Here is an 18,631-nt window from a genome sequence, read left to right on the forward strand (position 1 = left end):
GCTGACACCTCCAAAGTACCAGAATAAAGGAAAGGGATGGTCGGCACTTAGGATAACATCCAAAATAGTATTTCTTTATTAAATGCATGTACAAAGCTGTAAAACAGCCTACGCGTTTTAGCCGCTAAAGCCATGACTAAGGACTAACGTCCATAATGTGTAGGATGTTTTACAGCTTTGTGCATTTAATAAAGAAATACTATTTTGGATGTCATCCTGAGAGCCGACCATCCCTTTCCTTTATACTTTTCTTGTGTCCACTTCCCAGAAAGCAAGCAATTGAGCTGCAAGTTTGAAAATGACTTGCTAAGCTATTGCTAGACTTGACAAGCTTCACAAGTTTGTTACACAATTGCAGCAATTCTGCATTGCATGACTCCAGATAAACTTTCTGTGCAAAAATTCTGCAAGTCTGCTGCAAGTTCTGGTTTATTTATGTTGTGCAATAGTCCTCCCACCACAGGGGGTCCCTGTAGCTGAATTTCCATGCTGAAGACTTGCAGAGCTCTTGCTGTAGACTCACCACTGCAACTTTGCTCTTGCTAGAGATTTGACATGCAACTTTACTACAAATTGGAAAAGCGTCAACTAGAACTTGTGCTTCAAGTTCTCTGCAAGTGTACAACTTGCCAGTGAAAATGTGCAGCAAGTTACCAGACTTACAATTGAACACTGCCACAAATTTGTGGACTGTTATCCTTGCTATCTGGGTTCCTGGTTTCCCTCAAGGCACTAATAAGGCAGCCCCAGCCACACTGATGCCCCCTGGGAAGGCAAAGTCATCAGTGCCATTAGGGAGGTCTTGTACCCAATCTGTGAAATCACGTGAGATTTTGTGCTATCTCACAGTAACATACCTCCCAACTTTTCAACTTCAGAATGAGGGACAATTGTTGTCGAGCAGGGGTGGGGGGGGGCGTGCCGATCGAAGTTGTTGAGCGGGGGGGGGGGCGGATCAGAGGTGTTGAGCGGGGGGGTTCGTGGATCTGAGTTGTCGAGTGGGGGGGGGTTCGTGGATCTGAGTTGTCGAGTGGGGGGGGGTCCGTGGATCAGAGTTGTTGAGCGGGGGGGGGGGTTTTGCCGCGAGTAGGGGGAATCGTGGGACCGCAGGGGGGAGGGAATCGCGGGACTGTAGCCATGATCATGGGACCGCGGGATTAAACGCGAAATCCGGGATGGTTGGGAGGTATAAATGTAATCTAGTACTGCGCATGCAAGAGATGAACGCATAATATGCAATGATTCATTCATTAGTTTTAAGAATGTATTCTCCTGAGTTGTAAAGGCTTTTTAAAAATAAAAAAATCTCAAACTGCACAGGGTTTTCTATATATTAAAGTATTCAGATAATGGCACTATCTGTATTTAAAAATGCAAAGAACAGTTTTAAATAAATATATATCAAACTAAAATGATGCTTTTAATAAATTTGGTGTTCAGCTTTCGAATACTCAAATAGTTACAGTCTTCAAACCAACAAGACAGAACAATTCAGTTGGAGTTGCTGTATACGATTAAGACATGAAATCAATCCTCTTAGAAAAGCTCCATAATTGTACATGAGCTTAACAGGTCATGTGACCCTTATCACAATAAGACCAGAGTGCATAAGCCATGAAGCTGGCACGGAGCATCTCGACCTTTAGACCACCTCTGGCCTCAAATTGTGAACAGAATGTTCAATGATATTATAACCAAATCCAGACGGCAACAAAGGGGTTGATTTACTAAAACCAGAGCTTTCAGGTTTTTTTGTCAAAGCTTAATTGAACAAGCTGAGGTTAGAAGCTGATTGGCTACCATGCACAGCTGTACCAGATTTTGTACTCTCCAGTTTAGTAATTCAGGCCGGATTCACACTTGTACGACAAACGCTCCGACATTGGAAGCTCATGTCGCATGACGCATGAAAATCAATGTTTCCCCAAGAGAGTCGTCTTAAAGCGGGAGTTCACCCGAAATTAGATTGATGCTCATTTTGTCTAGGGGAATCGGGTAGTTTTTTTAAAATCGAAGCAGTACTTACCGTTTTAGAGAGCGATCTTCTCCGCCGCTTCCGGGTATGGTCTTCGGGACTGGGCGTTCCTATTTGATTGACAGGCTTCCGACGGTCGCATACATTGCGTCACGAGTAGCCGAAAGAAGCCGAACGTCGGTGCGGCTCTGTTCGGCGCCTGAACACCGACGTTCGGCTACATTCGGATACTCGTGACGCGATGTATGCGACCGTCGGAAGCCTGTCAATCAAATAGGAACGCCCAGTCCCGCAGCCCATACCCGGAAGCGGCGGAGAAGATCGCTCTCTAAAACGGTAAGTACTGCTTCGATTTAAAAAAAACTACCCGATTCCCCTTGACAAAATGAGCATCAATCTTATGTTAAAAATTAACTTTTCGGGTGAACCTCCACTTTAACTGGTCCAACACAAAAGTCGTCGGACTTTGAAAATGCTCCCTGTACTACTTTGGTCCGACTTTGGTCCTACGTCAGCCCATTGAATATCACTGAAGTCGGATCAAAGTAGGATCGCCATCTTGCATGATCCGACTTTGGCATGTGACTTGTGCTCTGATGATCTTGAAGGGGAACTCCACGCTACATTTAAAAAAAAAAAAAACTGGCATGGGTTCCCCCTCCAAGAGCATACCTGTCCAACATCAGTGCCTGACCTCACAAATGCACTTCTCGAAGAATAGTCAAACATTCCTATACACACCCTCCTAAACCTTGTAGACAGCCTTCACTGAAGAGTTGAAGCTGTTATAGCTGCATAAGGTGGGGCAACTCAATATTGAACCTTATTGACGAATAATTGGGATGCCATTAAAGTTCATGTTCATGTAAAGGCAGGCGTCCCAATACATTTGGCAAGATAGTGTATTTATAACGGATTCAATGTGACATTTTATGGACATTCCCCCAACTTTGGGATGGAAAATAAGACCACCATCCATCTGGATTTTGCAGGCAGGATCGGATTGGATAATAGCAAATGTCAGTGGACTCTATAGGGGAAAGAGTACAAGGGCTGATCAGGTCTGCCTGAAAAATATTGCTTTTTTTTTTCTAAATTGTCGCTCTATTTTTGTTTATAGCGCAAAAAATAAAAACCACAGAGGTGATCAAATACCACCAAAAGAAAGCTCTACTTGTGGGGAAAAAAGCACGTCAATTTTGTTTGGGAACCACGTCGCACGACCGCGCAATTGTCAGTTAAAACGACGCTGTGCCGAATCGCAAAAAGTGCTCTGGTCTTTGGCCAGCCAAGTGGTCCAGGGCTTAAAGTGGAGGTTCACCCAAAAACTAAATTTTTAACATTAGATTGAGGCTCGTTTTGTGAAGGGGAATCGGGTGTTTTTTTTAAATCGAAGCAGTACTTACCGTTTTAGAGATAGATCTTCTCCGCCGCTTCCGGGTATGGGCTGCGGGACTGGGCGTTCCTATTTGATTGACTGGCTTCCGACAGGCTTCCGACGGTCGCATACAGCGCGTCACGATTTTCCGAAAGTAGCCGAACGTCGGTGCGCAGGCGCCGTATAGAGCCGCACCGACGTTCGGCTTCTTTCGGCTACTCGTGACGCGATGTATGCGACCGTCGGAAGCCTGTCAATCAAATAGGAACGCCCAGTCCCGAAGACCATACCCGGAAGCGGCGGAGAAGATCTATCTCTAAAAACGGTAAGTACTGCTTCGATTTAAAAAAAAAACACCCGATTCCCCGTCACAAAACAAGCCTCAATCTAATGTTAAAAATTGTTTTTCGGGTGAACTCCCGCTTTAAGTATTTAATAGTAATCAAGCAGTACGGTAATTAACAAAAATATTTGTCCTCCCAACTATGTAAAGACATTTGTTATTCTTATCAAATGTTAAAAAAAAACGAGTGCACTAAGCCCAACCCACAATTTATCCAAGTCCCCCAAATTGACTACAACTACAGACAAGCCCGGTAAAACTGGGACGGTTGGGTATTCTGCCCTTTGTCACAATAGGGGTTAATATGGATAGCGTACACTTTGTCTCCATCATCTTTTATCTATCCCAGGCAGAATAACAAACATAACAGTGTAATTATTGACAAAAGCTGTGTGCTAAGCTGCTTAATGTTTTTTTTTCTTTGGTTCCAAGCATATCTCTGGCTAGGAAAGCCAAGAGCGTGCAACCCAGCTGATGGATGCACTGGTCTGCCGGAGTTCTGATCTGACATAAAAGATTTAAGAGACCCAAAGGAACAGAGCTATCTCCATAAATCATACATGGCCTCTTACCTGGCATGCATTGTAGAGCAGCTGATGTTCAAACTTCTTGATCCCCAGAATCTGCTGGAACATTTCGTATAGCTGTTCCTTGCTGAGGATAAGTTCCGATGCGGCGCTGGCGGTCATCCTGGCTTGCTGTTTCCGGGGGTCTTCTTCTCCTCGGTAGATGGCGTCAAATTTAGCGATCCAGGAGCTCAGAACAGTCTCCTTGCTGAGGCCGTCGATCTCCGGGAGACTCCTTACCCTTTTTTCTATGTGTTTTTTGAAGACCTCACGGGAGTCATTGGCGGAGCAGCCCCCGCTTTGCACCATTCTTGCCACGCGGTCACTCTTCAGAAAAACCTGCAATTTCAGATACAGATGTTACTGGATAAACTGGCTTTTAATAGGACTGTCAATAAATTAAATAGACCCGATGAATGAATATAATAGCAAATTTCAATTACTATTTATGGTTTAAATCATGGGTGCTCAACCTGCGGCCCTCCAGCTGTTTTGGAACTATAAGTCCCATCGTGCCTCTGCCTTTAGGAGTCATGCTTGTAACTATCAGCCTTGCAAGGCCTCGTGGGACTTGTAGTTCTGCAACAGCTGTAGGGCCACAGGTTGAGCATCCATGGTTTAAATTGACAGGCGACTGGTTTTAAGTATTTTCCTTAAAGTGTTACTAAACCCACAACAGTAATATCAGTCTGTATATACAGTAAAGCATGCTTGTTATACTCATTGTGGAACCTAAAGGGTTAATCCTCTCCAGTGTTATAAAAAAGGCTGTTTGATCATGTTTCCTCTGATCCTCCCCTTCTTCCTCTGCCCCCAATCCATCTCCTGATAGTACTGAGCCTTGGGGGGTACTCTGCACATGCTCAGTTTGGTGTGTATTGCTAGACATTTTCTTTTCTTGGGGTGCATGTGATCAGGAGGGCCAGGTGAATCACTTGGAGGAAGCACTGACATATGGGAACATGCTTACAGTGTTTCTGGGTCGGCTTAAATGTTCTGACACTGTTCTGGAAAGTCTATAAGTGATCTGCGATGGTATCTAGGACCCCTAACCCTAACACCCTGTGGGTTGTGAAAGGGGTGCTACATTAATAAAAAAAAAGTCCTTTACGGCCGCTTTAAGTGCTTTTTCTTGCTTAAAAATCCTTACAGGCTCTCCCTGATTCGTAATGTTTGTAAGGGGACTGTGGATTAATAATGTTTATTATAATAAATTGTCTCTTCTGTGTTTGCAGTTCTTCATTATTAGCTGTATACTAGATTTGAACCCTTTTTGTTCTAAAAGGGTTGCAGATTTAGAAAGTGCCCTCCTGCATTGTAAGTCCCCGACTTACGAACGAGTTGGCCCGTTGGGGACTTTCCTGTTTGTAATCTGGAAATGTTCGGGCAGTGCATGTGCAGAACGGCAATTACGGACATTTCCGATGTTCCGTCGAATGCCGTTCTGCGCATGTGCGGCCAATTACGGACATTTCCGTCATTTTCCGAGGCTCCGTCTGGCCGCGCATGCGCAGAATGGCAGATGGTCTCCGCAGCGTCCCGTTTGTAAGTAGGTGTAGTTCGTAAGTCGGGGACCCCCTGTATAGCTCAGTCTGTGTGGGGAGACTGTGATTATCTAGAAATTCTTAGGCTCCATGCACACTGAAGCTGATAAAAGCTATAAAAAAAGGCCAGTAGCTTTGCAGGGAGCCTTTCAACGTTTTCGCTAGGGTTGTCCCGATACCACTTTTTTATCCCGCAAATACTCGGTATCGGTACCGATACCGATACTGGTATCGGTATCTGGACAACCCTAGTTTTCGCAATAGCTTTAATCAGCGTTTTTCAGTGTAGCTTTTTTTTTTTTTTTTACTTTTTTTTTTTTCAATGGACTAAAACACGCAAAAAAACGCTGGTACCAGCGTTTTTGAGCGTTTTCCCCCCCGCCAAAAAACGGCACTTTGAAAGCAAATTTCGGGCGTTCAGAAAAAAGCCAATAAACTCCAGAGCTCATTAACACTAAAAAACGCCCAGGTGTGCATGGGCACATAGGCTAACATATAGCTGGATTCACAAAGAGTTACGCCGGCGTATCAGTAGATACGCCGTCATAACTCAGAATCTAAGCCGTCGTAAGTTTAAGTGTATGCTCAAACTGAGATACACTTAAACCTAACTAAGATACGACGGCCTGCGCCGTCGTATCTTAGGGTGCAATATTTCCGCTGGCCGCTAGGTGGCGCTTCCGTTGAGTTCGGCGTAGAATATGCAAATGACTAGATACGGCGATTCACAAACGTACGCTTGCCCGTCGCAGTAAAGATTCGCCGTTTCCGTAAGAGGTACGCCGGCGTAAAGATAAAGCTGCCCCCTAGGTGGCCTAGCCAATGTTAGGTATGGCCGTCGTTCCCGCATCGAAATATCAAAATTTTACTTTGTTTGCGTAAGTCGTCCGTGAATGGGGCTGGACGTAATTTACGATCACGTCAAAACCAATACGTCCTTGCGGCGTACTTTGGAGCAATGCACACTGGGATATGTACACGGACGGCGCATGCGCCTTTCGTAAAAAACATCAATCACGTCGGGTCACTAGTCATTTACATAAAACACACCCCCCTGTTACTAATTTGAATTAGGCGCACTTACGCCGGCCCATTTACGCTATGCCGCCGTAACTTAGGAGGCAAGTGCTTTGTGAATACAGCACTTGCCTCTCTGACTTAAGGCGGCGTAGCGTAAATACGATACGCTACGCCGCCTGAAAGTTACGCTGCCCTACCTGAATCCAGCTAATAGAGTTCAGTTTATGGGCTTTAAAAAAAAAAAAGCCAAAACGCCAATAAACTGCAGTTTATCAGCTTCAGTGTGCATGGAGCCTTACAATCACCTTACACCTTTTCTTTAGAAACATCTAAAAAGGTAAGAATTTTTATTTTTATATGCTGTGTGAATGGAAACAAAAGTAAACATGTTTTTTTTTTTTTTTCAAAGTGTGACTGCAAAAGTGGAAAAACACTTTGAGCTATGTGTAAAATAAAGTTTTTAAAAACAGATTCTGTTGAGGGGTTCAAGAAAGGCAGGGGGTTCGCCTATATAAATGACAGACTTAATTACAGCACTTATTTTAATTCCTATTTTACTACGATATAGTTTGAAAATCACAATAAATTATATTATAAATGTTTTGCATTAGACGATAACTTTATATCCAACAAAGCCACAAACGTCAGGCCCTTTTTACTGTATATTTTGCAGGATATTAATTTACCTTGTAATTAGTAACCCGCCGTTCCTATTATATGAGAATCTACAGGTCGTCATGTTGTGCTATAAGCATCCATCGAGCATGTTGGAGAGTATAAAAATCAGCGCAGGAGAGATGAACGGCAGGGGACGCGCAACATAAAACATCTAAGAACAGTTTCCTGGCAATATCGGGACCATTTACTGTCACTACAGCATGCAGATAACCTTTACAATATCACATACCCTTACTGGATTATTAATGTATAAGAAGATTACCAAAGCAGATTTAAGATTTATAGTGAATGATAAGGACATCGCCATAGAAGTTTCCTGCAGTTACCGACATCCATTCAAAAGTTTAGTTCTGTAAACATCTGTGCGTTAAAATAATGTATGTACACTGTTCCCGGGCCTGGTCATATTTCACATTTTGTGACGTTTGAACAAAACAATGAAAAATTAAGTATATTATTTGAGTAAATAAAAGTAAATTTGGCACCAACCTAGACGCAATGGGGGTTGATTTACTAAAAGCAAATCCACTTTGCACTACAAGGGCACTGCATTGCACTTGAAAGTGCACTTGGAAGTGCAGTCGCTGTATATTTGAGGGGAAGATCTGAAATGAGGGGAAGCTCTGCAGATTTTATCATCCAATCATGTGTAAGCTAAAATGCTGTTTTTTATTTTCCTTGCATGTCCCCCTCGGATCTACAGCTACTGCACTTCCAAGTGCAATTTCAGTGCAATTTCAAGTGCACTTGCAGTGCAAAGTGGCTTTGCCTTTCAATAAATAACCCCCAAGGACTCAAAAAATCTAAATGTGCAGCTGCCCCTATAAGTGGATGAACCACTTCAGCGTGAAAAAAGTGTAAATAAAAGTAAGGCGCTCTCACACAACCTTAGAATCAAAAAACATCAATAACATGTCAAGTCATTTGACTAAACACAGTCCAAATAATGTAAAAAATCCTAAAATAAAATAAAAATATGAAAAAGTCCACATAAAACAGTCTTATAAAACTCCAACCACTGTGTCTCTTAAGCCTCGTACACACGATCAGTCCATCCGATGAAAACGGTCTGAAGGACCGTTGTCCTAGGGTAACCGATGAAGCTGACTGATGGTCCGTCGTGCCTACACACCATCAGTTAAAAAAACGATCGTGTCAGAACACGGTGACGTAAAACACAACGGCGTGCTGAAAAAAACAAAGTTCAATGCTTCCAAGCATGCCTCGACTTGATTCTGAGCATGCGTGGATTTTTAACCGATACTAAGAATCGGTTTTGACCTATCGGTTAGCAATCCATCAGTTAAATTTTAAAGCAAGTTGGCTTTTTTTTTTAACAGAAGGTTAAATAACCTATGGCGCCCACACACGATCAGTTTGGACCGATGAAAATGGTCCAGCAGACCATTTTCATCGGTTTAACCTATCGTGTGTACAAGGCTTTAATGGAAAAGTGCTCAAAACCTTGTTTCTATTCGTGCTCCACCACTGTGTAAACAAGATAGACTCTTACAGCAATACGCCAGTGATAACTTGGGGTATCACCCGTTTTCTAATAGCAGTAGATGGGATCCACACACATAGTGCTTTATGGAAGTGAACCAGCAACTGATCTCTCAGTCACCTTCTCTCTTTCCCCCGCAGCCCAGACACAAAAAAAAATGCATGTGGGGGAACCATAGGGGATAGGGGGGGTGAAGTTCCTTCTTAAAGTGCACAATATTTCCAGACAAAAATCTTTCCTCAGTTGTGGATAGAGTGGGGCATAGTTAGAACCCTTTCCAGGTTTTTATTGCCGTGTTTTCCTCACTTCCTGTTTTTCTGACATTTTACCAGACAGGAAGTGAGGGGATCTTTCCAACAGCAAAACAGTAGACAAGGTAAAATCCCCTGTCAGATTTTTATGCCTTTCTACGTCCCTGTTTTTTCCCCCGTCTTTTGAAAATGTTGTACAGGGGGACAATGTTTTGCTTTTCTTTGTCCAAGCACATTCTTTTTTTCTTTTTTTTTAACTGTTGCATCAGAAATGTCATCAAGCTGTATGTGCTCCTGGTGTGACATACTCTTAAATTTACAGATCCTGGTCCCTTAAAGCAGATTAAACAGCACAGTGATTGTGTTGTGCAATCAGCCCCCCTCTAAACTGTAAAAGAAAAACTGTCTGAACCTGAGACTTCCTGTATCCCCTGATGCGTACTGACCACAATAACAAGGACTGCTGAGCCCTGACCACCGTGGTCAGTTTACATCCCTCTGTGTCCTCTGCAGCCCTGCTCTCTGCTATCCTCTCTCTCCCCTCCCCCCTCCTTCCTGCCTGTCAGCTCCATTTTGTGTGTCTATGTCACCGCCCCCCCCACACCCCTGCCGCTATAAGTAGAAATCAAAAACTTACAATGGTCACAGCCTGCCCCTCTAATATATTTAGGCATAGCACACTGTATAAGTAGTTTACCAAAACAAGTGCTGTGAATACAGTTTTAGCGTGATCTTCAGACCGGTCACGTGACTCTCGGCCGGTTTCTAGAGGGAGATCTCGGCCCCTCCTGCAGTAGACATTTATCGGATGTATACAGAGGCCGCGAGTCATGTGACCGGCCTGAAGTTTGTCCTAAATAGGTATTTACAATGCTTGTGTTTATAAAAGACTGAGGCCTCGTACACACGACTGTTTTCCTCGATAGAATCCATCAAGAAACTTGGTGGCAGAGCTTTTTTGCCGAGGAAAACAGTTGTGTGTACGTTTTTCATCGAGGAAACTGTCGAGGAACTCGACAAGGAAAAAAGACAAGTTCTCTTTTTCCTCGACGGGAGTCTCAATTTCCTCATCGTGTTTCTCGTCGGGCTGGTTTTCGACGAGAAACGCGAGCATGTGTATGCTAAGAAACCCGCGCATGCTCAGAATAAAGTATGAGACAGGAGCGTACCTTCGGTAAAAGTATCGTTTATAATGGAGATAACACATTTTTCACGCTGTAACAGGCTGAAAAGTGCAAATCGTCTCCTACCAAACTTTTACTTAACACGCAGTAACATGAGATTAGCAAAAGCAGCCCCAAGGGTTGTGCCAGTGGAATCTAACTTCCCCTGCCATTGTATGTGTTGTACGTCACCGCGTTTGAGAACGAGGAGATTTTGTCTTGACAGTGTGTACGCAAAGCAAGCTTGTCGAGTTCCTCGACAAGCCTAACAAGGAACTCGTCGAGGAAAACAATGTGTCTTTTCCGACGAGTTCCTCGGTCGTGTGTACGAGGCCTCATAGAGTGTGCTATGTCTGGCTCTAATAGAGGGGCTGGCAGTGATTTTCATATGTGGGTTAACACATTTTTTAAAGATGTTAGCAAATGATATGAGTTTGCAGACAGGAGTGAAAGTAAATTTATTTCTAAACCCCAGAATTCCAATTGAACCTGGGGTTATTCTGTAATAACTCCATAACATATCTTACATGTACTGTATACAGTTGCTTTGGCAGTCCTACAAACTATCCAAATTTAGTAGGTTGACTGATAAAAAAAATCATCTGAAAAGACACAGGTGTAACATTTAAATAATGTTCATGTGACCTCTTACCTCATAGTAACTCTGTACTGCATTCATAAAGGCCTCATCAGCCACAATCTGTGTTTCTCCATTGAAGAAGGCTTGGAAACGATCCTTAACAGTCTGCAGTTGCTGCTTACTAATCTGTAAGAGAGAAGACATGGAATATTAAGCATGATTCTATGGTGGAGCTACCAGCATGTCCTTACAGGCCATTCAAAGCAAATGAATTATTAAAGTAATGAATTATTAAAGCCCTACTGAACCCTCCTAATTTATTACTGTAATGCAGCCAGGCTATACCATTTATATAGTAATAAAATGTCTATTTTTTTCTTTTCTATCAGCTAACTTTTACAACCGTGTGCTACCAGCACATATGAGAGTCAGAACACGGCTGGACACGGATGGAAAAGCAACGACTCTCCTATGGGGAACAGGTCCCCACTGAATACTGTTCTAATCAACATCATTTTAACTTTCTGAGTAGAAATGTTGATTAGATCAGTGTTTATGGGGGCATTTAGGATAGCTTGGTTTTAGCTTGTGTGTGAGAGCAGCAGTCCGGCTCATCTAGTGCCGCCAACTAAAGAATTTTCCATCCCATTGACAACGTCCAATGACGAAACGCGTCTGGAAGGACTTTCGATCACACTGAGTCCGGGTGCTATGGCGCAGTTCTAAACCCCCCTTTTTTTTCCCTAAAGAATTTTACCACTCAACAGAAAAAGTACAATTACAGTACTGAACTAAGAGGGTAAATAATGTTTTAAATTTGAACCTCAGGCATAAAAAAATGCATTTAAATATTATAATAAGAAAGAAAAATATATCTATCTATCTATCTATATATACATATATATCTATATATATATATAGACAGTTCTATATATAGATCTGTCTATTTTTTTTCCTTCTTCTTCTTTAATAGCCACAAAGGATTTGAATCCCCTTTGGTGTGCATCAATACTATAGCCTGTGCAGAGAACAGAGCTGTGGGAAAAACCCAACAGTTCCTCCTACTACAGGCTGCCTGCAGAAAACGACAGGAGGGAGCAGATACAAGACCAGTGACCCTGTAAAGAGAGAGATCATTAGTGACCGGTCTTACTACACTTCAGAAGCTCCTCCTGCACAGAGGCAGTTTCATACTAGATCAGATCTGCCAGATATACCCAAAACACACCAAAATCCAAATAAGAATTCCCATTCTTCTTGCATATATCCAATGTTTGCAAATCCTGGAATTCAGCATTAAAGGGATTGTAAAGGTTCATGTTTTTTCACCTAATGTATCCTATGCAGGCCCCCCAGCCCCGTTTACTTACCTGAGCCCTCGAAAGTCCCACGTCAAGAACACGCTTGATGTTGGGCCAGTCTTCTCGGCAGTTCTCGGCTCTTTGTTGGATAGATTGATATAAGCGCAGCCATTGGCTCGCGCTGCTGTCAATCAACTCCAATGACGCGAGGGCCGGGGCAGAGTCCTGTAGTTGGCGGCTTATGGACGCTCGATACAGGACTCGGGAGTGCACCCGTAAGCTAACCCCCTTGGGAGAGCGCTTCCCAGAGGGGGTTAGCTGATGTGGGGAGGAGACAGCCGCCGAGGGACCCCAGAAGACGTGGATAGGGACCACTCTGTGCAAAACGAGCTGCACAGTGGAGGTAAGTATAACATGATTGTTATTGAAAAAAAATAAGCCTTACAACCACTTTAAGGCATGACATAGAAGAAAACTAAAATGTATTTTACAGCATATATTTTAGACAGAATGTTAAAACAATATTTTCAATTTACTGGATATATACTTTAAATGCAGCCAGATATGCCTAGGAATTGATAATAGATTACGAAGATCACAATATTCAGTAAACAATCCCAAATGTTAATTATTATGCAACCTAGACAATATGAAGGCAAGATTTAGACATACAATGCCTAAGCTTTAAAATATTTATACAGCATCTATGTTAAAAAAGTGAAATTTAGCAAAGTGCCATGAATATTTGGTCAATCCACAGAGGAGTTCATAAAATATTCAACCTGATGTTCTGTGCATTGATCCAATATTCATTAGAGAGTTCAGGAAGCACTTTGTAAACATAATGCTTTGTACTTATGATCGTATATAAATTTCCACACACTTTCACAGCTGTGTGCCTCTCAATCCAGCTGTGAGTGAAGTCTGAGCTACATATTAATCTGAAGAAGTGATCATTGATCATGAAATGTGTTATTAAATATCCAAAAGGCTCAAGCTTATTAGATCAGCGTTCACTTTATCCTCAATCCAATGACCTGGGACCTTAGAAATTAACAAGCACCTTTGCAACACTGATGATACACAGGATTTTGTACGCCTAATTCTTCAAACATGGAACTTGAAATGGGCTTCCTCAAGCATCAACAGTGGCCATGGACTAAAACATGAAACTATGTGGAGACAGACGTATTCTCCACAACCTCCAAATCCAGTTATGCCGCGTACACATGATCGGAAATTCCGACAACAAATGTTCGATGTGAGCTTTTTGTTGGAAATTCCGACCGCGTGTAGGCTCCATCGGATATTTGTTATCGGTATTCCTGACAAGAAAAATTTGAGAGCTGGTTCTCAATTTTTCCGACAGCAAAAGTTCTTGTTCGGAAATTCCGATCGTCTGTATGCAATTTCAAAACGCAAAAATCCTAAGCATGCTCGGAATCAATGAACTTAATTTTTCTCGGCTCATCGTAGTGTTGTACGTCACCACATTCTAGATCAATGGTTCTCAACCTTTCTAGTGCCGTGACCCCTTGATAAAATATCTCAAGGTGTGGGGACCCCTAACAGTAAAAAAAAAAAAATGGTAGCGTGGGTTGTCAGCACCCAAGGCAAGACAAATAATTTGCGCCCCTAACCCAATGCTGGGGTAAGTTCTGATCAGCCAAATTAGGTGCTCTTGATCAAGGTCATCTGCTGATCTGAGAACTGTAGTGGGGACTTTTAATGGCAACTCCTCCAGCCCCTCCCACTTCACATTCCTCACCAGTCAGCTGACCTCTAGTCTCTGCCCCCCAGCCATGTCATGAACTGAATGGGCGGCTGCGAAGAGGCTGAGTTTGCAGCCACAGGCTCCAGGGACAGCCCTACCAGGTGGTCACAAAAGGGCTGGCAGAGTGGTTCGGGCTTCAGGAACAGCCCAGGATTCGGTGACCCCTGGCAAATCATCATTTGACCCCCGAGGGGGTCCCGACCCCCAGGTTGAGAACCACTGTTCTAGACGTTTGGAATTTCCGACAACATTTGTGTTTGACCGTGTGTATGCAACAAGTTTGAGCCAAAATTCAGTCGGAAAAAAAAATCCACGGTTTTGTTGTCAGAATTTCTGATCGTGTGTACGTGGCATTATGGTCCACAACTGAACATTTCATTAGAATTAACTGAATGGCAGGAAATCACTAACGATCTATCCAAAATATCAGTCAATACATCATTGATAGAATCTAACTATAAGACGCTACCAAGATGGCATCTCGTGCCCATGAGAATTGTGAAAATGCCCCTGACTGCCTCACCTAACTGTTTTAGGCAATGTGGCCAACTTGTGACCATGTACCACATCTGGTGGCAATGCCCTAAAGTACTCAAATCTTTGGCCCCATCCATTCAGTCACATGGGTACATATTCATAGATCACCTCTATTGGCATTATTCCAGAAATTTCCAGAGGTCCCAAAGAACTCTAGGTGGTTGATTCTGTATATGACTTTAGCAGCTAGGATAACGATAGCGAAACACTCGAAGCAGCTTGTGGTACCGCTTGAATGCGTCAATCGGAAGTTTAATCGGATTATGGTTAATGATAGGCTCACCTGTACCCTCCATAACACCACCGTGAAATTTGACAAGACTGGGATCTATGGATCAGATACACATCTATTGACTAGCGAGTTCTGAGGCAGTCCTCTTCACCTTTTCTGCCAATAAAGGCAATACTTTTTCTTTCTCTTTGCTCATCTCTAAAACATTGTTAGGCAAATCCTCCTCTATTTTAATCAGTATGATGGTTGTTGCCCCTTGTGTCTCTCATGCCGCGTATAATTTCTACAACAGAGAGAGGCATGTCTGGTGGACAATTTTAGGTAGATTCAGGTACGGCCGTGCAATTTTAAGATGGCGTAGCCTAGCGTGTTTACACTACGCTGCCTTAAGTAAGAGAGGCAAGTACATGATTCTCAAGGCACTTACCTCCTTACTTAGGGCGGTATAGTGTAAACGCGGCGGGCGTAAGGGCGCCTAATTCAAATGGGTTGGAGGGGGGCATGTTGTATGGTAATGAGGCTTGACCTCACGTTTTTGACGTTTTTTGTTACTGCGCAAGCCGTCCTATCTTAGATATGTTTAAGCGTATCTCTGTTTGAGCATACGCTTAAACATACGGCGGCGTAGATTCAGAGTTAGGTCAGCTTATCTACTGATAAGCCGGCCTAACTCTTTCTGAATCTGCCTATTTGTTTTTATGGTGTCATAACCTTGTTGGCTTAAAGCAGAGTTCCACCCTAAAAATTGAATTTCCGCTTTTTGGAACCCTCCCCCCCTCCGGTGGCACATCTGACACCTTTCAGGGGGGAGCAGATACCTGTGTAATAATAAAAAAATAAACAGCAAAGCTAGCCCAATTTTTTTGTATAATGTGAAAGATGTTAAACCGCGAGAATCGCGAGAGAATCATGATCTTTATTCTAAGCAAAAAAATTGTGATTCTCATTTTAGTAAGAATCGTGCAGCTCTATCATACAGCATAACTCAGTGTCTGATTTACTGACGGTTATTTTTTTTTTTTATGCATTTAGATGACAGAATTCTTTACAAAAATGAAGTATTCATAAGCTTCTTTGGTGCTTGCATTCTGGATATTTTGTATATGTAGATTAACTCTCTTTATTTCCAGCACCTGGCACCTTCTTTTATGCAGCAAAGGATCAGTGACCACACAAAAAGATCTAAAGCAAGCTCTCTGCTGCTGGATTTCACAATTCCCTATTACAAGCATAAAAATTCTAGCGAGTCTGCAATCCAACTGTAAATATGAATTTGTTTCCTGCACTTCGGCTGGCATCGGGAGCTTAGACTGTGTATCTTAAGTGCTCAGGAGATTTGTGTTTACTGAATTACACATTTCAAGTGGAAAATAGAGAACCAAAAAAATGTTCTGAAAGGCAGGGGTTTATTTTACCTTGCTCTACTGTTTTCTGTTAAAAAAAAAAAAAATACATATATATATATATATATATATATACTGTGGATATAAAAAAAATTAAATGTCAGGTTCCTGTGATGTAAAAAAATGAGACAAAGATAAATCATTTCATAAATTTGTCCACCTTTAATGTGACCTATAAACTGTACAACTCAATTAAAAACAAACCAAAAAATAAAAATAAAATAATGTGGTTTCATAAGTGTGCACACCCTCTTATAACTGGGGATGTAGCTGTGTTCAGAATCAAGCATTCACATTCAAACTTGTGTTAAACAGGAGTCAGTACACACCTTCCATCATTTAAACTGCCTCTGATTAACCCCAAATAAAGTTCAGCTGTCCAAGTAGGTCTTTCCTAACATTTTCTTAGTCGTATCCTACAGCAAAAGCCATGGTCCGCAGAGGGATCCAAAGCCAAAGCATCAGAGGGATCTCATTGTTAAAAGGTATCAGTCAGAAGAAGGGTACAAAATAATTTCCAAGGCACACAGTGAAGACAGTCATCATAAAGTTGAGAAATATGGCACAACAGTGATATTACCAATAACCGAACGTTCCTCTAAAATTGATGAAAACTGGTCAGGAAGGCTGCCAATGGGCCTACAGCAACAATGAAGGAGCTGCAGGAATATCTGGCAAGTACTGGCTGTGTGGTACATGTGACAACAATCTCCCGTATTCTTCATATGTCTGAACTATGGGGTAGAGTGGCAAGACGGAAGCCTTTTCTTACTAAGAAAAACATCCAGGCTAAATTTTGCAAAAACACACCTGAAGTCTCCCAAAAGCATGTGGGATAATGTGTTATGGTCTGATGAAACCAAGGTTGAACTTTTTGGCTATAATTCCAAAAGATATGTTTGTTGCAAAAACAACACTGCACATCACCAAAAGAACACCACACCCACTGTGAAGCATGGGGTTGGCAGCATCATGCTTTGGGGCTGTTTTTCTTCAGCTGGAACATGGGCCTTAGTCAAAGTAGAGGGAATTATGAACAGTTCCAAATACCAGTAAACATTGGCACAAAACCTTCAGGCTTCTGCTAGAAAGCTGAACATGAAGAAGAACTTCATCTTCCAGCATGGCAATGACCCAAAAATATACATCCAAATCAACAAAGGAATGACTTCACCAGAAGAAGATTAAAGTTTTGGAATGACCCAGCCAGAGCACAGACCTGAATCCGATTGGAAATCTGTGGGTTGATCTGAAGAGGGCTGTACACAGGAGATGCCCTCACAATCTGATAGATTTGGGATTATTTTTGCAAAGAAGATTGGGCAAATATTGCCAAGTCAAGATGTGCCATGCTGATAGACTCATACCCAAAAAGACTGAGTGCTGTAATAAAATCAAAAGGTGCTTCAACAAAGTATTAGTTTAAGGGTGTGCACACTTATGCAACCATATTAAATTTGTTTTTTTAGTTTTACTTCCCTCCACCTAAAAAGATTTCAGTTTGACGTTCAACTGAGTTGTACAGTTTATAGGTCACATCAAATGTTCTGAAATAATTTATCTTTGTCTAATTTTTTTACATCACAGAAACCTGACATTTTAACAGGGGTATGTAGACTTTTTATATCCACTGTGTGTGTGTATGTATATATATATATATATATATATATATATATATATATATACGCATGGAAGTTGATTGGTTTTGATGCAGAGTTGCACAAGATGTTGCACTCTCTTTAGTAAATCAACCCCATTGTGTAGCACTGACATGTGTCCAGCTCATTCTAGAGGTTTAAAGCCCATCTTTGGGCACATTTTATATTCTGATTAATAATTCCATTTCTATAAGTGGTATCATCCACCTGATTGTTATGTGACAAAGCTTTTGAAATCCCAGGATAGGATGGACAGATATGCAATTCCTTTGGCAGGTAAAACAGCTTCTTTATATATATTTATTCTTTCTTCTTGGCTTTTAAAGTGGCAACAATTTATACAGCATTTTAGATATTGTACAGTCACACCACTAACTGCTCGCAAGGAGCTTACAATCTAAGGTTTAAGGCCTCGTACACACGACCATTTTCCTCAACAGAATCCATCAAGAAACTTGGTGGCAGAGCTTTTTTGCCGAGGAAAACGGTCGTTTGTATGTTTTTCGTCGAGAAAACTGTCGAGGAACTCAACGAGTATGAGTTGGGAGCGCACCTTTGGTAAAAGTAGCGTTTGTAATGGAGATAGCACATTCGTCACGCTGTAACAGTCTGAAAAGTGCAAATAGTCTCTTACCAAACTTTTACTTAACACGCAGAAACATGAGATTAGCAAAAGCAGCCCCAAGGGTTGTGCCAGTGGAATCAAACTTCCCCTGCCATTGTA

The 18,631-nt window shown here is 42.1% G+C and overlaps 1 protein-coding gene across 41 annotated transcripts in view; it reads right to left on the bottom strand.

Moving 5' to 3' along the window:
- CADPS (calcium dependent secretion activator) overlaps window positions 1-18,631 on the bottom strand; it is a 553,237-nt gene that overhangs the window by 369,242 nt on the left and 165,364 nt on the right. For all 41 annotated transcript variants that reach the window (XM_040359139.1, XM_040359135.1, XM_040359125.1 and 38 more), the window contains exons 2-3: window positions 11,075-11,188; window positions 4,269-4,601 (exon numbers count right to left, since the gene is read on the bottom strand). In XM_040359139.1, the coding sequence (XP_040215073.1) occupies window positions 4,269-4,601; window positions 11,075-11,188 (447 nt within the window). The remainder of the gene's footprint in view (window positions 1-4,268; window positions 4,602-11,074; window positions 11,189-18,631) is intronic.

This window comes from Rana temporaria, chromosome 7 (genome assembly GCF_905171775.1).
Source record: "Rana temporaria chromosome 7, aRanTem1.1, whole genome shotgun sequence".
Lineage (NCBI taxonomy): Eukaryota > Metazoa > Chordata > Amphibia > Anura > Ranidae > Rana > Rana temporaria.